General features: G+C 36.8%; 2 protein-coding genes and 1 long non-coding RNA gene across 7 annotated transcripts; 2 read left to right on the forward strand and 1 right to left on the reverse strand.

The window, feature by feature from the left end:
* Positions 1–262: 262 nt before the first annotated feature.
* On the reverse strand, positions 263–9815 carry LOC125253095. The gene is made up of 3 exons (XR_007181362.1): positions 8512–9815; positions 6294–6326; positions 263–397 (listed from the first exon to the last, which is right to left on the reverse strand). It is a non-coding gene; the product is annotated as an uncharacterized LOC125253095 (long non-coding RNA).
* On the forward strand, positions 9405–15157 carry si:dkey-183i3.5 (uncharacterized protein LOC566445 homolog). The gene is made up of 10 exons (XM_048166870.1): positions 9405–9941; positions 10095–10306; positions 11559–11619; positions 11689–11784; positions 11906–12082; positions 13369–13494; positions 13590–13703; positions 13813–13919; positions 13999–14282; positions 14824–15157. Exons 1-10 carry the CDS (start codon positions 9420–9422, stop codon positions 14841–14843), a joined length of 1719 nt encoding a protein of 572 aa, XP_048022827.1. The 5' UTR covers positions 9405–9419; the 3' UTR covers positions 14844–15157.
* A 379-nt stretch (positions 15158–15536) lies between these two features.
* Positions 15537–21523, forward strand: si:dkey-183i3.6 (LAT2 domain-containing protein). Of its 5 annotated transcripts, XM_048167225.1 has the most exons (13): positions 15537–15826; positions 16208–16264; positions 16796–16900; positions 17049–17091; positions 17242–17279; positions 17454–17493; positions 17664–17692; positions 17808–17843; positions 17947–17974; positions 18116–18159; positions 18436–18489; positions 21156–21197; positions 21288–21523. In XM_048167225.1, exons 2-13 carry the CDS (start codon positions 16255–16257, stop codon positions 21341–21343), a joined length of 525 nt encoding a protein of 174 aa, XP_048023182.1. In that variant the 5' UTR covers positions 15537–15826; positions 16208–16254; the 3' UTR covers positions 21344–21523. The 5 variants fall into 5 exon arrangements, with proteins under 5 accessions (XP_048023182.1, XP_048023184.1, XP_048023181.1 ...); XM_048167226.1 differs by lacking the exon at positions 15537–15826 and having other exon boundaries at positions 15835–16264; positions 17247–17279; XM_048167223.1 differs by lacking the exon at positions 15537–15826 and having other exon boundaries at positions 15837–16264.
* Positions 21524–23214: the final 1691 nt, after the last annotated feature.

Below are 23214 nucleotides of genomic sequence, written 5' to 3' on the forward strand. Positions count from 1 at the left end.
AGGCCAAGATTTATCACAAATGGTGTCTCTGATCTGTTGGATACATTTTAGAGTGCCTCTCCAAATGCTGTAGAACATTATGATCCCCAACCAGAGTTAATGAGATACCCAAGGTGCTGTTTACCTCTTCTGCTCCCTGGATCGAAGTGTTTTATTTCCCGATGGGGACAGCATTGTTGTGAATTATGAGGATTATGTGAATTAAATAATCCATTTTTACTTAGAATGCATGTTGTTGCTGGGGTGAATGGGTTCACATCTTATTATACTGTATTCTGAGGTCATTGCCAAGTGGTTGAATCACTTATTGGTTCTTTTTCCTGGTGAAGTTTATAAAGCAATTTACTGTAGCTGTAGTTTCAAGATGTGTCCAGAGCTGTCTGCCCTGTTGATCTGACTGTGAAGGTAAAAGGGGACAGCTGTCACTCTACTTTAGATAAGGTAGACAGGAGCACTAGAGAAGAAGAATTTCTGACAATCACAGGACAATTGGGGATTCAGCATCTTTAGTCTGCTTGAGGTCACAGATTATAAAAACAACTTTTAGAAGTTTCTTCCTATCTGAAAAGAGTATCAAATAAGAAACCCTGAGGTACAGATTGGATTCCACTGAATGAGCATCAGCATGAAGTAATTTTCATTAAAGATCCATTTTAATTTTGCTAAATGAGCTCATTTCAAATTTGATGCCTGCTACAGGTCTTAAAAAAGTTGGCAGGGGGGCAACAAATTATGAAAAAGCAAGAAATTTTGAAAAGATTCAGCTGGGAACATCTAGCAACTAATTAAGTTAATTGATATCAGGTCTGTAACATGATTAGCTATAAAAGGGATGTCTTAGAGAGGCAGAGTCTCTCAGAAGTAAAGATGGGCAGAGACTCTCCAATCTCTGAAAGTGTGGAATACTTTAAAAACAATGTTCCTCATCGTCAAATTGCAAATGCTTTGCAAATCTCATCATCTACAGTGCATAACATCATCAAAAGATTCAGAGAAACTGGAGAAATCTCTGTGCGTAAGGGACGAGGCCAAAGACCTTTATTGGATTTTCGTGGTCTTCAGGCCCTCAGACGACACTGTATCACTCATCGGCATGATTGTGTCAATGACTACTAAATGGGCCCAGGAATACCTCCAGAAACCACTGTCGGTAAACACAATCCGCCGTGCCATCTGCAGATGCCAACTAAAGCTCTATCATGCATAAAGGAAGCCATATGTGAACATGGTTCAGAAGTGCCATTGTGTCCTGTGAGCCAAGGCTCATTTAAAATGGACTGTTTCAAAGTGGAAAAGTGTTCTATGGTCAGACAAGTCCAAATTTGACATTCTTGTTGGAAATCACGGACGCCGTGTCCTCGGGGCTAAAGAGGAGGGAGACCTTCCAGCGTGTTATCAGCATTCAGTTCAAAAGCCAGCATCTCTGATGGTATGGGGGTACATAAGTGCATATGGTATATAAAGGTTTTAGAGCAACAAATGCTCCCCTCCAGACGACATCTGTTTCAGGGAAGGCCTTGTGTATTTCAGCAGGACAATGCAAAACCACATACTGCGGCTATTACAACAGCATGGCTTCGTCGTAGAAGAGTCCGGGTGCTGAATTGGACTGTCTGCCGTCCAGATCTTTCACCTATAGAGAAAAATATGTCAAATATGACCACAAACTCTTCAGTGGCTGGAAACCTATTATCAGACAAGAATGGGACCAAATTCCAACACCAAAACTCCAGAAACTCATAAAGGCTGGAACACACCAAGCCGACGCCAACTAGTGGCAACGAAAGCAGACTGCAGGGTTAGCTCACGTCGGCAGCGTCTGTATCCAAAGTTGGCCTGACACACCAAACCAATGCTCGACAGCCAACAGCCAAGTAGCACGTCAGTTCTGCGCCTGAGTGAGATGAAATGCCTTTCCAAACCAGCAGGTGGCAATATCTGGACAGCCAATCAGAATGATCAGATTGCCCGATGGACCAACGAGCTCCGACGCCGATTCAACATTTCGAATTGGCTGAAAAAAGCCAACAAGGACCAACTTCAGCCGACGGTGCGGAACACACTGAGAAAACTTAGATGGCTGATGAACAAAAACTGCCAGACGGCCGACCGTCAGCTTGGTGTGTTCCTGCCTTAACCTTGATGCCCAGACATCTTCAAACTGTTTTGAAAAGATGAGGAGATGCTACACCATGGTAAACATGCCCCCGTCCCAACTATTTTGAGACCTGTAGCAGGCATCAAATTTGAAATGAGCTCATTTTGTGTATAAAATTGTAAAATTTCTCAGTTTAAACATTTGTTATGTTATCTATGTTCTATTGTGAATAAAATATTGGCTCATGTGATTTGAAAGTCTTTTAGTTTTCATTTTATTCAAATTTAAAAAACATTTCCAGAATTCGGGTTGTATTATTTTTATGCACATTTGATCGATTTGCATTTATTCTTTTATAGTTATTAATATGGAAGGGATAATCCACAGCTTGATTATTAGAATCAAGTATTCAGACAAACCATGGTACAATAATAATAATTTTAAATATGTAATTTTGTGCCCCAAGGTGATTTGAATGAACTCTTCAAGGACAAGTAAATGTATATTTTTTCTCTTTGTGCAGTCTGTGTTGGAGACTTAAATAGTCAACCCTGTTACCATGATTTGGTAACAGGGTTGTTACCAAAACAACCCCCCCCCCCCCAAAAAAAAGATTATTTAAGACTACATCTTTTTTAAAATATCAGTATTAATTATTTTTTTAATAAGCAACTGTAGTGTCCAGACAAGGCTAGTATAATGAAATGTAAGGAAAAAATGTCACCCTTGTTACTTTTTTAAAGGCATAGCTAGAGGTGGTACAATGCAATTCCTTTCCAGACATTGTCTGTTAGAGTTTAAAACCCTAAAGGAATTTATTAATTTACAGCTAAAGGATATTTTCAGCACTGGACAGCACCATCTCTCTAGCTGTATCTTTCTGGGGATTTGTTATTGCTGGCTGTTTTCTCATTAACATGCAAGTACGCGATCCCTCTCTGTGAAGAAGTGTTTACTGGAGCACTTCATTGATTCACTAGCCTTTGGTGCTCCAAATGTTCCTTCTCATGGGGTTTATTTGGCCGAGTAGCAGTCCAAAGCTCATGCGTCATTAAAAATAAATGGCGAAAAATGGTAGGGGAGCACGCACTGGATCGTGAGATAAATGAGAACACTCTCTTCTTGGGCTGCTGATTACGCGGAGTCTGAATTAGACAAATCTTATGTCAACTTAAAGTCAATTTACCAGAACTACCAGAACTGTGATCATTCTTAGTTTTTCAACGTGAATGGAAGAGACAGGTTTTTTTAATCGGGAGCACGAGACCGTTTTCGCACAAAAACGTTTAACTGACTGGAGCATCAGCGCGCGCAGGAAGTCTGACAGAACGCTTTCTGAGGTAAGGCGCTTTAACCTCACGACATATCAATGGTGATATTTGATGTATATCTTTCTCTCACAAATTATTATGTTATTTGTAAGCACTTTACTTTGAAACTTGCTTGACAAAACAACGGCATTATGTTGAACTAGGATGTTCCGAAAACGTCACAAGGGTATGTGCTTACAACGTCAAGTCAACATTTTGCAACATTGTGAAATATTTATTACATTAAAAAAAAACGACATCTGTCGTCTTACGTACTTACCATAAAACGTAAACAACCTTTCCAGGCTTTTTACAACGTTGTTGCGGAGAAGGCTCGCAGAATACGTAATGAATACAGGTTACGTCAGAGATCTGTGGGAAGTCATCTTTCCAAACCAACACCTTTTTCCACACCAATTCAGTGAACGCTACTGGACTGTGATATCAGGTATGGATAAGACATTTTAATAACATTCTTTAGTTTCCAAAAGCTATTTTGTTGTCTAGGAAGTCAGCTAAATAACATTTAATTAAAATTATCAACGTTTATCGTCTTTCAAGTTTTTAAATATATTTTCTCCTTTTAAGGGCTGTCATAAGAGATGGCTAACTGAAATAAATCTGGATATTTAGAAGCAGTTCTCGTGGAATTGTGAAACAATGAAGACGTCTGATGAGATTTTGTGGGGCGCATTTAACGGGGCGTCCGAGACGAACGGGACGCGCGCGGAGAAAGTTCAGCACGTGCTCCAGCCTTTCTCATCTGCGGTCGCTCTTCTGGTGCTGGGGTTGGTCATTATAGCGATTATATTAATCTCACTGACCACCTACCACGTTCACAAAAGCAAGATGAAGAAGAGGAAGATCCTAAGGGCACAGGAAGAATATGAGCGGGATAACTGTGGCTCTTCTGTCCCGGTCAGGGTAAAGCCCGCACTGAGCCGCTGCGTGATCGCTCGCCCCGCTCCACCGCAACATCCACCGACAAAAACTGACGCTAAACAGCACGAGGGAGTCGTGTTTGAAGGAGTTACTGGATCCTCATAACGGGGAGAACGAAAACTATGGCTTTTGTAAATATGTAAGATGAGCAGGTACCCATATATTCTCTTTGTTCACATTGGGAGACAGGATTGGCGTTTCTTACAATCTTCTTATGGTGGACTTTACAAAGTCTCTGAATAATGACTGTCCTTTAATTTAACAACAGCTGAACCTAATGCGTTATAATGGAAATCAATGGATGGTGAAACACACCAGTGGGTCAGTGCTTAAAGGGAATCTTAAAGATGCTGTCCAAGGTGCTGATTATTTTTCTGTACTTATTTAATCCATTTAATCCCTCAATTTATATGTACTTTTGAATTTGAATGGTTTAAAACAAGAAGTTCAGTATTTTACACACATCTGTCAACCATGAGTTCATGTGAACATTTTTACATGGCTGGTGTAAATTGTCACTTGACCTCTGGTTTAATTCTAGTTTGCCCGTCTGAGGATAATGCCATGAACATGTCACAATACATATATAACTACCATGTTTAGAGCATTATTTAAAGGGTATATTATTAATGTATCATCTAGATTGCTCTGTTCAAGATGTCAATGGTCAAATGTGTGCCCTGGTGGGAAACCCAGAGCCCCATGTTGAATAATTAACCCATTTGAATCACATCATAAAAGTGTAAATGTCAAGGTATTGTTACATTAATGAAACACCATTTAGTAATATTCATAAATTTTTACCTTTTCATTTTTTCAAAACTGCCTGATATCAAATATAAATATATGGATTTTATTGTTTGTAAAGGTTTCTCACCGGCCCAAATTTGCGATTAAATGGGTTAATCCTGTCTAATCAGGAGGGGAATGATGTAAGACTGTGAACTTTACTATTCTACTATTAGTAACTGTTATTATTAGACTGTATATTTATTTGTAATTTAAGATGAAACAGTATCGCAGAGCTTAGACAGTAACTCAGTCAACTTTCTTTATCCAATGCACTTGATTTTGCCATATGCATTTAGCAAAACCATGTGTTCATTATGCCAATATCAAAGCACATTGATCTAAAAGATCATCATAAAGATGTTTCTCTCAGATCAGATTATTTTATGTTATTAAAACATACTCTTACAGTTGTAATGAGTTTCATGTCCAAATAAAGCTTATTTGCCTACACATCCTGCAGACGAATTGAGCATTTTTGCCACATTTATTATTATTATTGAAATGTTTGTAAAAGATAGACTGTTTTCTGTAGTCATCTGTAGCAATGACCAGAAAGGAGACCATGTGTGTGGTTGGACACTCATGAAAGCTTTTGTTTTTCCTCTGGCAAAGTCTCAGCATAATCCATGCCAACCTGCAGATCATCTTATAATCATTTTGTTGTTTTGAATCTTTGACAAAGCACAGTTTGAGACAATTTCCAGACACAAATCTTTGCTTTTCTTATTAATATGGATATTGTCTTTAAATGAGACTACACTGCATCGCAACATTTCATCAGTAATCTCAGAATTACAGTTATCTATAATTTACGTCTTACAATACTGGGTTGAACATGTGAAACTATGATTAACAAAGAGGCTTGATAAAAATGCCAGATTATTTCTGGAGATGTAAAAGCAATGAATCAGCTGGATGGCGTATCAGGGTCGGGAAATGCTCTCCCGGGACAATAACTTTCCACATCTCTTTGCTCTCAGCTCTATAGCCGCAGATGACATTAGCACATTAATTCTGTTCATGTTAAAAGGAGCTGCCTCCTATTGTAACTGTATATTTTAAAGAAGATACAGCTCAACTTAATAAGTAACAGTTAAAGTATAGACTGACCCATCATTACACTCTAGAATCTGTTACAGCATGCTACATACCTGTCAGCAATTTTGCAGCAACTCCACTTCATCCTTTGGGGTTAAAAAAAAAAATTATATTTCACCTGCCTCTCACAGTCACAGCCATCTTGATTTATGACAGGCTCCTCTTGCAGGCTTGTCAGCTCAGCAACATGAAATTCACAGTTTATCTCCCATGCGTGGATGAATAAGTCTATACTCCAATATAAAATGTCAATCATTATGCTCTCTTTAAATGCGCACAAACAAGGACATATTAAATTGATAAAAAGTGACGGAAAAGACATTTATAAGTTTGCAAAGAAAATGCTGTCCATTCAAACTTTCTATTCATCAAAGAATCTTGAAAAAATGTAGAACAGTTTTCACAAAAATATTAAAGGGAAAGTTCACCCAAAAATGAAAATTGTCATAATTTGTTCCAAACCTGTATGAGTTTCTTTCTTCTGTTAAACACAAAATAACATATTTTAAAGAATGTAATAAAACAGTTGATTTAAGCAATTGACTTCCATTGAATTTTTTTTTTTTTTTGCCTACAATGGAAGTCAATGACTACCGTCAGCTGTTTGATTACCAACATTCTTTAAAAGATCTTATTTTGTGTTCAACAGAACAAACTCATACAGGTTTGGAATAACATGAGGGTGAGAAAATGATGACAATTTTAATTCTTTGATTTTTTTCCCACATTAACAATAATAATAAAAAGACTATAGACAGGGGTGCACATAACTTTTTTTGGTCTGGTTCTCAAGGGAGCACCTGGAGATGTTGCTTGGTACTCGCACTTTACGTGACACGCTTATCCTAAAAGCTGTCCTCATCACTTTCCTCCTGACTGCTCTCCTCACTATCTTCTTTTCTCTCAAACATGGTAGATGATGATAATGATTTTTTTTATTTTACTAACATAAAAGGGTTAGTTCACCCAAAAATGAAAATTCTGTCATTTATTACTCACCCTCATGCCGTTCCACACCCGTAAGACCTTCGTTCATCTTCGGAACACAAATTAAGATATTTTAGTTGAAATCCGATGGCTCCTTGAGGCCTGCATAGCCAGCAATGACATTTCCTCTCTCAAGATCCATTAATGTACTAAAAACATATTTAAATCGGTTCATGTGAGTACAGTGGTTCAATATTAATATTATAAAGCGACAAGAATATTTTTGGTGCGCCAAAAAAAAAAAAAAAAAAGACTTATAAAGTGATGGCCGATTTCAAAACACTGCTTCATGAAGCATCGGAGCACAAATGAATCAGTGTATCGAATCATGATTCAGATCGCGTATCAAACTGACAACGGCTGAAATCACGTGACTTTGGTGCTCCGAACAGCAGATTCGACACAGAAGAATCATAATGCTCCGAAGCTTCATGAAGCAGTGTTTTGAAATAGGCCATCACTTTATAAGTCGTTATTTTGGTTTTTTTGGTGCACCAAAAATATTCTCGTCGCTTTATAATATTAATATTGAACCACTGTACTCACATGAACCAATTTAAATATGTTTTTAAATGTTAATTATATTTTAAATATGTTGGATCTTGAGAGAGGAAATGTCATTGCTCCCTATGAAGGCCTCCTGAGCCTTCGGATTTAAACTAAAATATCTTAATTTGTGTTCTGAAGATGAACGAAGGTCTTACTGGTGTGGAACGGCATGAGGGTGAGTAATAAATGACAGAATTTTCATTTTTGGGTGAACTAACCCTTTAATGACACAGACAACCGCAAGAATAATAGGCTGCTGTCACTTTAAGAAGGAAAGCACGGACTGAATAACTGACATACATCCGGTTTCTTTCTGAACTGTTCACTTATGACATAACCGAGAGAATACTTGCCGAGACAGGTATTTTGACATAATTGTGTGTGTATGTGTCCGTTCAAACTAAAGTAAACACTGTCTGACTGTTTCTCTCTCTGTGTGCGCGCATTTCGTGGGTGGAGGCTGCGCGCACAGATAACAGCTCGCGAGTCCCGATTTTCTTCCCAAGTTTCCGCCTCTTCTTCTGCTTTTAATATCGTTTGAATGTGTTAATTGGCGAGACAAAACACATCCAAATGATAAACTTTCACTCTAAGATGGTTAAATTTAGCAGTTAATCCGCGAATCACATGCGTGCCGAACCATTGGACCATATCCGTACGGATTACGGATTAACTGCGATCCGTTGCACACCTAATAATTAAAGAAAACACTTATCATCATGGTTGCTATCTTACCAGAGATGGAGAAAAATCCTACTCCAGTAAGTAAAGTTGTTCTTGTGAACTGGTCCTCAAATGTTGGTACTCAAAAGCGCTTCCCTCCATGTTTTCTGGTGCGCATCGTTTATTTTTACCGCGCATGCGCACCTGCGTACCACTTATGTCCACCCCTGACTATACACGTCAAGAATAGTGACGTCAAGTAATGAACAAGTAAATAACAGAATTGATGCAAACTTCATCAAATATAAGACAAATTCTGCTGTAAAAATGACAATAGTGTCATTATTCAGCTGAAGTCAATTCAGTGTTGATTCAGTTCATTTCAATAACTGTAAAGTTCATCAATTATAAAACAAATTCAATTTCGCTATAAGCAGATCTAAGGCAAGTGTCATTATTTGGCGCAGTTTAATGTTGATTCAGTTCAATAACGGTTGTATGTAGCAAATTTTGTCAATAATGAAACGTGATTTAGCTATAAAGCAGCTCTACTGAAGAAGACAATAGTTTTACCATCCAGCTCAATTCAGTTCAAGTTTTGTTCTCATCCGATAGTGTCAGTGCAGTCAAATAGATTTAAAAAAAACCCTGAATATTAAATGTCTTACACCAATATAAAGTTACATTAAAAATGTCATTCATATGATACTCTCTTTAAATGTGCACATAGGTGCTGCAGGGGTTTTGTCTCTCTCAGTCTCACATACCAAGGCTGTTAAATTACTCAAACATGTTGGAGAGAAATCGGTGCCTGCAGGGGGGACGCTTGCCTGTCTGTTTGCTGGGACATGTGACTCTCACTGACAGCAAATCTTTCTGGGCGGCCCTTCAAAGAGTTGGGTATTTAAAGCACAAAGTTGGACGAGGCATCCTGACTGAGCACCTCGGCAAAGACCTGGACCCCAGCTCTGAGTGCAGATATGACAGATTCGAGCTTGCGTATCAGTGGGGGAGCCGTCAGATTTGGAGCCACCTATGGAGGCAACCGTCTGTTCTCTTCCGGAGCTAGGGGCGGTGGAGGTGTTAGCGTAGCTCTGTCCCGTTCGCTCGGCTTGGCGAGGGGGGGTGGAGCAGGAGCCGGTTTTGGCCTGGGAGGAGGTCTGGGTGTAGGTTTTGGAGCTGGAGCTGGTGCAGGAGCAGGACTGGGCGCTCTCGCTCTTGGGGGCGGCCTCGGCTTGGGTGCCGGCGGAGCCAGAGCAGCCGGAATCAGGGCTGGTGTGGCTCCTCTGAGAGCCCGTCTGGGAGGCAGAGTCTTCAAAATCGGAGGTTATGGTTTCAACCCATCCTTCATTAGCTCTTCCACTACGGTGGACGCAGGTGCCGGTCCAATGCCCAGCATCGATCCAACACTCCCATCGCCGGACACAGTGCAGGTCACACGCCTGAAAGAGAAGGAGGAGCTGCAGGCCCTCAATGATAAATTTGCATCTTTCATTGATAAGGTGAGTAAAAGTCTCAGTTGGGTTTATTTGCAAGCATTTTTTTCAAATATCATGCTAAAATGGATTAACTTAGGTTTAGTAAAAAGAAAAGATTCACTGAATATCTGCTTTCACAAATAAGGTTCTAATGACTATGACTTTGTCGTTTCACAGGCCCGGTCTCTGGAGCAGCAAAACGCAGTACTAAAAGCTAAGATTTCTATGTTTACTAACCCAGAGCAGGGCGGACATGCCAGCACTTCCATCCTTCTGACCTCTGCCATCGGAACGTATAAATCCCAGATTGACAGCCTCACCGCTACTAAAGAGGCCATCATTGCTGAGATTGAGCACTATAAAGGCATTATTGAGGACGTTCAAGCCAGGTGAATCCACTGAATATCAGACTCTCTCACTGCAGCAGAAGAAATGTACATTCATGTATAAAAAATATAGGCTTTCGTTCAAAGGTTTGGGGTCAGTAAGATTTTTTTTTTCTAAAAACGTTTGAACTTTGTATCAAAGAATCCTGAAAAAAACTGTATCATAAAAATATTAAGCAGCACAACTTTTTTCAACATTGATAATAATAAATGTTTCTTGGGCATCAAATCAGCATATTAGAATGATTTCTGAAGGATCAAGTGACTGAAGACTGTAGTAATGATGCAGAAAATTCAGCTTTGCCAACACAGGAATAAATTACATTTATTGAAAACTTAATTGACAACACTTATTTTAAATTGTAATAATATTTCACAATATTACTGTTTTACTGTATTTGTGATCAAATAAATGCAGCCTTGGTGAGCATAAGACTTTCAAAAACAGTTTTAAATTAAGGCTCTAGGAGGAGTTTGTTAAAGTACAATGTCCGGAAATGAAAACTGCACAAGTTTTGTAGAGAATATTCAAAATATCTGACTTCCTGTTGGTTTTCAGATTTTGTACCAGGAGACTTTTTTGTAGGTATTGGGCTGTTTACATGCGATTAGCGAATTTCAATTTTGTAGGTGGCGCTATAGAGCCATTTTGCCACACCTAATTCTGAAACCCACATGAGACGTAAATTTTAACCACTTCTGACGCATGTGCAAAGTTTCATGAGTTTTCAAGCATGTTTAGGCCCTCAAAAATACAATTCATATCGGAGAAGAAAAAGAAGAAGAAGAAGAAGAAGCAAAGCAATTCCAATAGGGTCCTCACACCATCGGTGCTCAGCCCCTAAAAATCTTACACACCCCAAACTTTTGAACGGTAGTTTGAAAGAGTGTCGAAGAAACATCATTGACTGCCCCAACATTAAAGCTAATTTTAGAAGCTTTTATCTTTCCATGAAAAATTTCATTACATTTCAATGCACATTTGTAATTTTATAGAACTGCTGCTCATTTAGTTCTGCCTTCTTATTGGCACTTTGTGGTTTGATTTTAATACTCGACATGAATCTAGTTCGCATCTGCATTGTTAAAGTAATTGTACCATAATGAGTAAGGCATTTAAAGTTTCTCAAATTAGTCTTTGAACACCTGCTTAGGTGATTGTCACAGATAAAATATGCCCTTTGGGTAAGAAAAGATCAGTCAAGAGGACAATTGCTAATGTACCTGCACATTCTCTCCTCCTTTACTGTCTCAGGTATGATGAGGAAACCACTCAAACCAAAACTCTGGAGCTCGACTGGACTGCACTGAAAGAGGTATGAAACATACAACATACATCAGAAGGTTTCCCAGATGACTGTGTCTCACAAACTCTCCTCCATTAGGAAGTGGACAACCTCTACCTTTCCATCTTTGAGTTGCAAACCAGCATCAGTGGTTTGGAGGATCATATTGCTCTGTCCAAGCAGGTGTATGACGCTGTGAGTCTGCAGGATACCTCTATTTCAACATACCTCTACTTATTTCAGCACTGTTAAAATGGATTATGAAGTTCCCCAATGACCTAAGCTTGTTGTATATGTTTGTCTGGGTGTGTAATAGAAAGTGAAAGAGGTGCGAAACATTGTGACTGGTGGTGTGAAGTCAGCAGTGTCTATCTCAGTGGATAACGCAGCCCAGGCACAGGATCTGACCTCAGCGCTGACTGAAGTCAAAGCTCACTATGAAGCCCTGGCTCAACGCAGCAAGCAGGACGCCCTCCTCTCAGTGCAGGACAGTGTATGAAAACTTTGCTCTGTAATAAGAAAGCTAAACTAACTCCTATTTGGAATATTAGGTAACCATTTACAATAAGATTGAATAGGCCTATAACATTAGTTAACATTAAACCTTTATCTTATTGTAATTTGATACTTAATATTAATATGTACATTATATGAACATTTGGTAGTGAATAATGATGCATCCTTACATAGGGTGACCACCTGGTTATTGATCTGTTACAGGACAATAGATGTGATTTTGCAGGGCAAGTGTGTAAGAGATAAATTCACTACTACTATACTATGTAAATATTGATTTACATTAGTTGGAAAGCCTGTTTGCCATTACATTGTATAATAACATGTTTTAAATCGCCAATGAGCTTTGTTAATTGTGACTGGCACTCTGCCCAGGCTTGAGTCATTCAATGTATTTACTCTACAGAAAAAATACTGTAGTGTTTTTGAACCATACTATAGTAAATTGTAGTAAATTGTAGTATATTGTATAGTATTTACAACACTTTGTTAATGAATGCTACAGCATACTGTAGTATTAACTATAGTGAACTGATAAACTGTAATAAATACTGTAGTATACTTTAGTATTTACTACAGTAACCTGTAGTGTATTGTAGTATAATAATCCCTATAGTTGTAGAAAACTTAGTACAGTTTTGGGTAATTTGTTTATATTACTATAGTTGTTATATTTCCACATCAACTATAGAATTACCACAACAAATTAATTCAAGTACTTTACTATAGTATGGTTCAAAAACACTGTATTTACTATAAATTACTATAGTATTTTTTCATGTGACCTAGTCAGTCTGCTAAATGTAATGAACCAAGTCACAGGCTAGGAGGTAAAAATCACAATTTATACTAAAATAAATTAATTAGCGACTATTTTATTTTCCTTTATTTATTAGACTATGTAAACATTAAACGCGTTTTACCGGATTCAATGCATCTTGAACTTGATCTTACCCAGCATGTTTTTTAGATGGTCCTGGCTGGAGTAGCTGTATTTAACGATTTTTTGAGGAGGTCTTCTCCACTTATTGTGGCATTGTAAGTTCAGGGGGGTTAAATATACATTGTGGGACAAAGCTCCCAGTTTCGGTGGTCACCCTATCCTTGGATGACTTTATGATGAAAGTCTTACTCGATTCATCTTTTACAAACTGCCTCCTCCAAGTGGCGAGTTCTTGTATTGCAGATGTAACAACATAACCACATGTTTTGGGCCAGACTGAGATGAACTTACAGCCTCTTTTCTTTTGTTTGGCTATATAGATCTCCATGATGTCTGTATCCTCTCAGCCAAGTTCTCAGACACTCACCACAGCCAAAGAGGAGCTGCGAGTTTACAAACTACAGATTGACTCTGTGCAGAGGGAGATTGAAAGGCTCAAATCTCTGGTGCGTATTTATGTGTCACAATACTGGGTAAATGATGTCAGTTTGCCCCTTTTTTTGGCATTCTTGTGATTAACTGATGCCCTCTACAATGACAGAACTTGCAGCTGGAGTCTCAGGTGGAGGAAGCAGAGTGTCACTCCAGCTCCCACACGGAGACATACCAGGATCAAGTTCTTACTCTCAAATCTCAACTTGATGACCTCAGAAAGGTAAACTCAGTTAAGACTAAATGATCATCAATCATTATTTTTAATTAATAAAAAAGCGAAATAACCTGTCACTCAGACTCTACTAAATCTAAATGGCCATTTTCTTCAGCAAATCACTCATTACGGTCAAGAATATCAGGAGCTTCTTGCAAGCAAGATGTCACTGGATGTTGAAATCACAGCCTATAAGAAACTCCTGGACAGTGAAGAGAACAGGTGAGGAGGTTTAACACGAGTAGACGAGATTTTGTTCACTCAACGATCACCTTGTATTGTAACCTGTCTTGTGGACCAGGTTGAAATCTGGAGGTGGTGTCACCGTGCACATGTCTAAGACTGTCGTCGGAGGAGGAGCAGCGGCTGGAGGAGGAGGTCTAGGTCTGGGTGCAGGAGGTGCAGGCCTGGGTGGAGGTGCCGGTCTAGGTCTCGGAGGTGGATTTGGGCTGGGCGGAGGGCTAGGAGGCGGTCTTGGGGGTCTAGGCCTGGGACTCGGTGGAGGACTGGGCTTTGGAGCAGGTGCAGGAAGTTCCTTCGGTGCAGGGAGCAGTTACATGTCCTCCAGCCTGAGCAGCAGCGCCTGTAAGTATTCAGAAATGTGTTCATACATGTACACTATATGTTATATAGAGCGCTCCAAAGGTCTGAGGCCACATTGGAAACTAAAAGTTCATGAACATTTTGAACAATATAATGTAAAATGACAAAGAAATGGTTCTGTTTTAGATTGAGGTCACTAATCAAATAATTATAATAAATACAATTTGTGACACTGATCATGTGTTTCCTTGAAGAGTCAAATGTTCTTGCTTCCATGGGATTATTCTGAAATCATGCATTGAGTTCATGCAACTCAAATGCTGCTGTCATTAAAAGCAAAAGAGAGACAAACCAAATGCTAAGACATTTTAAAATTCATAATCTTTTTCACTTAAATTGTACTTAAATCTCCTTATAATATAGTATAAGTGATTTATATTAAAATAGAAAAGCAATTTCAGTTGTGGTCTCAGGCTTTATGACCCCACCAACTTAACTCAAATGGTAAAAATGACGTTCACAAATACTTTGCAGTGAAATGTCATGTTCGCTTGTAGTCACATTTTCCATTGTTTTCACCCAGTGTCATCCACTGTTTACTGAAGATTCACAGCCTCCACTCATCAAGCCACAACCGAATGCTGAGCTTCCACATGTAGGGCAGTGCGAGGAAGCCTACCATCACACTTCATGAAGAACGCCTTACATTTCATGAAGAACGCCTTCCAAAAGTTCACACATTTTGACCGCACCATGTTTAACATAACGATGAAAGATTAATTCCCCATCTATATGTTAATTTTGGTTTCAAATTCTGAATTCATTTAAAGACCAGATCAAAATGTCTATATTGTTTTTGCAAGATTTTATTTTCATGCATCACTTCTTGCTACAATAATAAAAAAAATTAAAAAACCTGTCCTGGTTATTACGGAGGAAAAAACACAGTGGTGTTTAATCTTTCCATTTAATAATGTAAATGAAATCTAAATTCTATGAATGATTTAATTTAATAATAATAAAGTGTCTGTAAAAATATAAAATATACAGTATATGGAAATGTATATAAAATGTACCTTTAATATATATATATATATATATATATATATATATATATATATATATATATATATATATATATATATATATATATATATATATATATATGAATATAAAGCAATATATCTATACTAATATATTTACTAATATATCTATTTAGTTTGAAAAACGTAGTAATATATATTAGTAATATATTTACTAATATATATATTTAGGTTGAAAAATGTTAATATATTGTTATAACATTACATGGACTTTTAATGAATTGAATTAGACCATACCATTAATATTTTAGCCCTCTTAGCATAATGTTATGAAATATATATTTAAAATTAAGGTCCTTGTCGAATTTACAGAATTTTTGTAGCAAGAAAACAATGTTACAACATGCTTAGAAAGCGGAAAAACATACCCACACACCACCTACACTGTTGTAAATGTCATAAAGCCTAAATAATGAAACATCACCTTTGCATTAAAAAAGCTAGGCTACGTCTAGCAAAGCGTCGAAAGACCCTCCAACGAATGTGAGTAGCCTACATTATAAACTCAGTCTCTAAAGTTTGTCTCTGAAAGACTCAGCCTTTGATTTTTTTCTTCTTTGAAATCACATTCTGCCCTTTTTGAGAAAAACAACTATGTTCTACATGATTCTCCGTCTGGTTGCAACAGTTTTTTCTGTCACCAAATGCTAATGAAGGGCTGCATTTCAAAGGTCTGACATTTGGTACGACAGTAAACACAGATGTAGCTTGCAGACTTTGAAGCTGGTGTTTTCACCTCTTGTCTTGTGTGTTGCTGTGGGTTTGTGGTGGTCTCTTTACTGGTGTCCGGCATGATTCTTCACGGATGTGGTGAGAGTCAGTTTGAAACAGGAAACACTCAGGTTCATTTTGCTCTCTCATTAGTCCTTCAGTCGACTTCAAGCGAAATCCATCAGAATGGAGATCGGTACATGGGTAAAGGTAACAGCTCACCAACTAATACTCTTCATATTTCAGCACTATGATTGAAAGAAATTTTATAAATGTGTATGAATCGCTTAAGAGCGGGAAACAGCTTTTTGATGCTCTTTAGGCCTGTAATGGGTTTTGGGGGTTATTAAGTTGTCGAATAGCCTACTTTTACCACTTCCTCACATATGTTAAGTTATGTTCCTCACCTGTTATACAGTAAAAGAAAGAAAGAAAGAAAGAAAGAAAGAAAGAAAGAAAGAAAGAAAGAAAGAAAGTAACCATTGATTACCATTGTTACATAACTTGCATTCTGTGGTTCAGTTAGCTGTTAATAAACTCATGGTACTTCATCTAACACTATCAGTTCAATCATCTCACATGTGAATAATTCTCTTATCTTGAGTTGTGCCATTGTGTCAGAGGCTATTTGTTATCATTTCCTCACAATGCATGTGAAAGAAAATCTGTAAACCTCTGAAATAAATAAATTAGATGGAAGATAAATATATTTTCTAAGAAAACCTTTTTTTATTGTTCAAGGCATGATTGAAGTCCAAAGCCAGCAAGGAGTTCTCCTTGCCATCATTTCTTTGGCTTGTCTTGGTTGTATTTACGCTCTCTGTCTGTGGTGCAGAAAAAGATCTAGTAAGTGTCTGACATCACGACAGCTCTATAAAATGCATTTAGTTTTTCTCAGCTGCTTTACCTTTATCTTACATGTGCACTATAAATATATTTCTCTTTGTCATCTGATATTGCTGTATTTTTTTTTTTTTTTTTTTTTTTTTTTTAGCTGTGCGACAAGAGGACAATGACCTGTATGACCAAGATCATTTGTAAGTAAAATATTTAGTCTATTTATTAATGTTAATTAAATATTAATTCAACTACTTAATAAAATGAATATAAATCATATATATATATATATATATATATATATATATATATATATATATATATACTATTTATTATTTTTTTGCTTTCAGCATAGACGGTAATTCTGACAATAAAGAATATAAAGCAGGTAAACTACATCACTTTCAGAGGGGAAAATGTCTTATTATGGACTTGAACATCTAGTGTCAGTTTTTTACTTTCTTTTTCACACATTTTATGTCACAGAAAAGATGAAATTTAGAATGCGCTCTTCGTTATCCAAGAATGAGATTTTATTCATATCTTGTTTTGTTTTTTTTAGTGATTAGACCAAACCAAAGTAAGATGCCTTCAACCTCAAGGTGAGGTCCTTTGAACAATAGCCAATGCAGCTACTTGCATAAGTTTTATTTACTGTTATATTCATATCCACTAAATTATTTCTAAAATACCATATTATTTTGGTAGATTTTAATGATAGAAAGATCAAAATGAAGAAAATGTTACAGGTGTGCTAAATGTATTTTCACAGGCAATCAACGGCGAACAGGCCTGTGAATAGTAAGAATTTCCTACTGCGATGTTTGAACTCTTATCTCTATGGTACCAATGTAGGACAATTCTTTAATATTTTGATATGTAATAATTTTTGTTATTTTTGACCGTTTCCCTGAAGGTGACATCCATTGGAGTTATCAGAACATTCGAGATGGTAAGAATCATGACTAATGCGATCTTAAGACGTCACTTAAAAATGAATGGCATTTTTAAATATGAACACGTAGCCTAAAGTAACATTTTTGCTTCTGCAACAGAACAAGGCTTCTTGGAACCAACATATGTGTGAGTGTTGTTTTTCATATGGTTATGTGAGGAAAACAAGTCAGATACTAATCAAAGACTTTGGTTTACAAAAGCTAAGCTTGTTTACAATGAGCCTACGATCTTCAATTGACATGCTAACATGCCTTTTTATTTTTATAGGGACCCAATTCCAAATTCTGTTTATGCAAACGACGACGACGCAGGTAAATGCGAGCTGTTAATTGTTAGTCTAATGCAACCGTTGCACACGGTTCACTTTCTACAGTTGTGTTCACAGGAAAAATGAGGTCAAGTGACACATTTTCAACTGAGTACCTGTGAAGATATCGAAAAGCAGTTAAAGACAAATGCAGAATGTCTAATTCAAAAGAAGCCACAAGTCATACACAACTGAAAAAAGAGTTAATGGCTGCATGACACATTGCACAAATGGATGACAAAGAGCAAGTTTTTAACGAAATGTCACATTCCTAATTTAGAAACCGGAACATACGAGAATGTTTTCCCAACAAAAGAAGTGCAACATGACTCAGGTTAGTGTTTTCAATGACTTTGACATCTATTAGTAGTTTAGAAATGTCATTAGCTTTTCTCAGTCGCTTTGGCTCAGGTCCTGAATGAGACTTTTTTTCTCTCAAAACAATATGTTTAGATTTCTGAACAATTAGTTTCTTGTTCACATCAGATTTGGATTTCTTATTGATTTAAGCTATTTGCATGTGTTTTGGCACACGTGTGCAAAAGAGTGCAAATGGAGCACATGCACATGATCAAAACTGATGTGTTGATTCTCAGTCAAACTGTCAAGCTCTTCACAACTTCTAAACATTCTTTCATCGTGTGAGCATCCACATGCAAAATGATCCATTCAATGATTAAAATCTGTCAGACATGCATGTATATTCCATAATACCTGTGACATGGAATATTTGTAATGTCTGCTGAATTGGCATATGGCCTGCCATTGTAATGAAATAGGAATCACAATCTTACCAATCAAGTCTGGAAGCATACAGTAGGCTATTTGGAGTTTTCCCAGCACAATCGCTGCCATTTTTGAACATGCAGGAATGCCTTAACAGCAACAGCAGTTTATTTTTGTAGAAATATGTTACATATAAACTGAATATGTAAAAATGAACAAGCAACTGTGATTTTTCAGTTTACATGTAACACATTTCTACAAATATGCGCTATATAAATAAAATGTTTGGTCCCACTTTATATTAGGTGTCTTTAACTACTTTGTACTTACATTTACTGTAAATGAATCATTTGATACAATGCACTTATTGTGTACATACAAGTTTTTACATTGTAAAAAAAAATACAGGAGTAATTACACTGTTGAGCCTTCCATTACCCTTTAACCCACCCTTAAACCTACCCATACCACCAAACCAGTCACTAACCTTACCCATATCCACTTTGATAGCAGGTGTTTTGCAATACAGTATGAATAAAATAATTGCATTGTACTTATTTTTTTTATGTAAGTACATAGTCAATAAGGACACCTAATATAAAGTGTGACCAAATGTCCAAATGTTTCTTTTTGTGTACTACAGTATTGACGTTTCCTATTCGATTTTTACCTACTGCTGAAATTTGTATATAAAAAGCTCAGTTTAATACACGAGCATTCAGCTCAACAAAACTGACTTTCTTGTATAATGTAGAAAACAGTCAACTAAAAAGTAGAAAATAGTGTTGTAGTAATCGAGACCGGTCTTAAGACCATTTTTTGAAGGTCTTGGTCTTGACCACATTTGTACTCGGCCTTGTCTCGGTCTAAGACTAAGAGGACTTGGGATTTTATTTCAAGACTACAACTGCTGGGATATTACTTAATTGTCAGTGCATTGTCTGATTTATTTAATAACATCATTAATGTGATTGGATATAAAATTTACTGCTTCAGATGCAATCAATAACTAATTTCTAATTTATTTATTTATTGTGCCGGTTCAGAAATGAATGTGGGATTGTGTCAAAAATGTCACCGAAATTAATACAAGTGCTCACAAAATTCAAGATATTGCTACAAAAAAGTACTTAAATGAGATCTGGATTTTTATATTTTAACATGTGATATAATTAAGCAATATCACAAGAGCAAAAGTGCGGTTTTCACAAATTTGAGCATGATTTCAAACATTATACTGCTTTAATACAAACATACATTTTATACATTGGTAACACTTTACAATAAGGTTCAATAGTTAAACATTAGTTAATGTATTAACTAACATGAACTAACCATGAGCAATACATTTGTTACTGTATTTACTAATCTTTTTTAAAGTTACTTAATGAAATGAAAATGAAAGTTAATGAAAATGCAATTGTTCATAGTTAACTAATGTTAACAAGATTTTAATAATGTATTAGAAATGTTGAAATTAACATTAATAAAGATTAATAAATGCTGAATTCATGTTAACTAATGTAGGTAACTAATGTTAACTAATGAACCTTATTGTAAAATGCATTTGTTATTTACCAGTTCAGATGCGTCTTCTGTAACACCTCTGCCGTGCAAAGATGATTTTTGTTGTCAACGATTTCATTTGATTGGTAACAGCTCTATATAGTGTCTTCTAATTATATTTATTGATTAAAAATAAGTCATTTCTCAGGCTGTAATGTGGATCTTTATGAAATTAAAGAGTGCTAGTCTGGTCTTGGTCACGGATTCGGTGGTCTTGACTACAACACTAATAGAAAACATGCAATTTGCAACAAATATTTCCATAGTGAAAAAACATCTAAACATTTTGACCAGTGTGGCTCACGTGATGACAAAAACACTTTATTTTGGTGGCAGAAAACATATTTTCTTACTTTTAATTTGGTTTAGCAATTTTGAGATTTTAATTAAAAATACTTAAGACTTAAATTTTTACAACTTGATCCCCCAGTTTCACAGAGATGGCTTAAGATCCCAGACTAAAATGCATGTTTGAGCTTTTTTATCTGACAGTAACTTGCACTGACATTTCTTAAAATAAGTCAAAACCATTGTTTTGTCTCAAGATGCACACCAGTAATGTTTCTTTCTAGGGTACGTTTATTAAACATCCTAATTGAATTAAGGCTTAATCCTGGTTTATGGTAAGCCCTGTCTGTGAAACCAGGCTGATATAATTTTATAAAAGCTTTATTTGTTTATTGTTCGTGTTTGGCATTGTCTCAACAGATAGCTGCAATTATGAAAATGTGAAAAACGACAGTGAGGACGGTAATATGGTTATTTGTTTGGTTGATAAAACATTTCTGTTGTTAATTCATGAGATGGCACCACTCACTTTGTTCGTTCCCTTTTATACAGATTCAGAATCAGAATACGTGAACGCACCAAGAGGAAACATTTCTGGATCAGAATGAAACGACCCGTTTTTTGTTGTTTTTTTACATTTTGGTTTTCACGTTTGATCTTATTTTTGTTGGTGTGCATTTACTGTAATGTAAAAAAAAAAAAAAAAGTTCTGTGTTCAAACTTATGTCAAATAATGCTCAGCTCTGCTGATTAATAAACAACTGTTCAATTCAGCAATGATGAACAAATATGGACAAGTGTTATACAACTATTACAAGACCATCTAAAATATTTCATGCAACAAAGGAGCTAAATGTGTTAAGGCTACATATCAAGAGCTGTGCACTGAAGATTTCTTTTAAGCGCGTTTCATAAAGGTGTGACAAATGAGTCAGATGAGTACCCTGTTCTTTCAATCACAAGTGAACCAAAAAAACTACTGGAGGCGAAAGGCATGTTGAGGAACATTATATACAAACAAGTCTAAGGTCTAATTTGGTGTCTGCATGTTGATGATGTTCTTTCCACCTTGCTCTAAGATTACCCCTTGCACAACTATGTTGAAACGGAAACCTATAAAACTCACTTGTTCTAGTCTACTACTTCTAACATATCCTCCTGGGACCCAGGAATAGACTTCTGTCCTCTGTAGTGGACATTATATTTTAGTGATTTTCTCTGACATCATACATGTCACAGTTTTAAGTCTAGATGTCCTGTAAAGAGCATATTTAGGGCTTTGCAGAGATACCAAAATGTTTAGAGGTTTCACCATGACAAAAACAACTTCTTGGTCTTTAATATGACTGAAAATGAAAATTAGCACTCTTCTGGAAACATGATAATATTTTGTAATTATTTAAATCGGATTAATTTTCAAATTGTTTGTTATAAATCAACATCTCAGGAAAATGTTATGGGGTTTCAAATCAAAATATGACTTTCTGTTACGAAAAAAGACATTGATTTCATACGTGACCTCTAGAGGACACCAGAGTTGCGTCCCAAATGACGCACTATACACTATGTACTTGTGCACTATGCACTCATCCATGTAGTGCGTGAATTGTATGAGGTTATTTTGTCATTTAACAACGGAGTCCGATCCTCCCTTCCCCTCCGCTACGTAATTAAAGCTGCGACAGTTGAGTGCACGAAGTGTCCAACATTCCACACTTCGTTTTTTCCGTTAATTTAGTGCACCATCCGGGTATTTAAAGTGTACTTTTTCTTTTTGGAATTTTCAGTGTGAACGTACTACTGCACTATTTGTTTGACGCGTACGATCACACCGGTGTGATTAGAACGTTTGTAAAATACACAATGATGTCTACAGAAGCGGAAATAACAACCCTTTCCATTATAACTTGACCACACGTTTAATTCATATCAGATACACATTGTGAAAGCTTACTCTATTCTTCCCCAGTTCACCTGCACACTTACTTTCATGTATTTCGGGAGAAGTGGATAAATTCACGGGTTGTAAATCCAACAGATCCGATTCTCTGCGCGGTGCAAACTAACATGGCGGCGCCCATCGCTCATATGGCTCAACTAACGCAATCGTTATAAAGGTGTTTAAACAGCAAAACACATCCACTTGCACATATTTGTCAATCGGAATATTAGATATTTCATGCTATAGTTAACAAATTTCTGAATATTTTGAATAAAAAAGGAAAAATTAAATGAAAGCAGATCATCATTCATACAGTGCTGCTGTGTGTCACATAACAAGCAATGACGCGTCACCATGGAAACCATAAAGTGATACGTTCTAAATAACGGTCGCCTTAAAAAACTCACGCTGGGGGGTCAGACAGAATATTTGAAACTTACGTGCGAAAGGGTTAAAAACGTCATAGAATAGTGCACAAGTACGCGAATTGGGACGCACCTAAGGTTATTTTGTCATTTAACAACGGAGTCCGATCCT

This window comes from Megalobrama amblycephala, linkage group LG18 (assembly GCF_018812025.1).
Source record: "Megalobrama amblycephala isolate DHTTF-2021 linkage group LG18, ASM1881202v1, whole genome shotgun sequence".
In the NCBI taxonomy this organism is placed as follows: domain Eukaryota; kingdom Metazoa; phylum Chordata; class Actinopteri; order Cypriniformes; family Xenocyprididae; genus Megalobrama; species Megalobrama amblycephala.

Coding starts and splice junctions, on each gene's coding strand:
- si:dkey-183i3.5 (XM_048166870.1), top strand. CDS start 9,420: ATGACAGATTCGAGCTTGCGTATCAGTGGGGGAGCCGTCAGATTTGGA. Junction 9,942..10,094: donor TTGCATCTTTCATTGATAAG/GTGAGTAAAAGT, acceptor GTCGTTTCACAG/GCCCGGTCTCTGGAGCAGCA. Junction 13,920..13,998: donor CTGGACAGTGAAGAGAACAG/GTGAGGAGGTTT, acceptor CTTGTGGACCAG/GTTGAAATCTGGAGGTGGTG.
- si:dkey-183i3.6 (XM_048167223.1), top strand. CDS start 16,135: ATGATTCTTCACGGATGTGGTGAGAGTCAGTTTGAAACAGGAAACACT. Junction 18,160..18,435: donor TGCAAACGACGACGACGCAG/GTAAATGCGAGC, acceptor TTCCTAATTTAG/AAACCGGAACATACGAGAAT. Junction 18,490..21,155: donor AGAAGTGCAACATGACTCAG/GTTAGTGTTTTC, acceptor TTGTCTCAACAG/ATAGCTGCAATTATGAAAAT.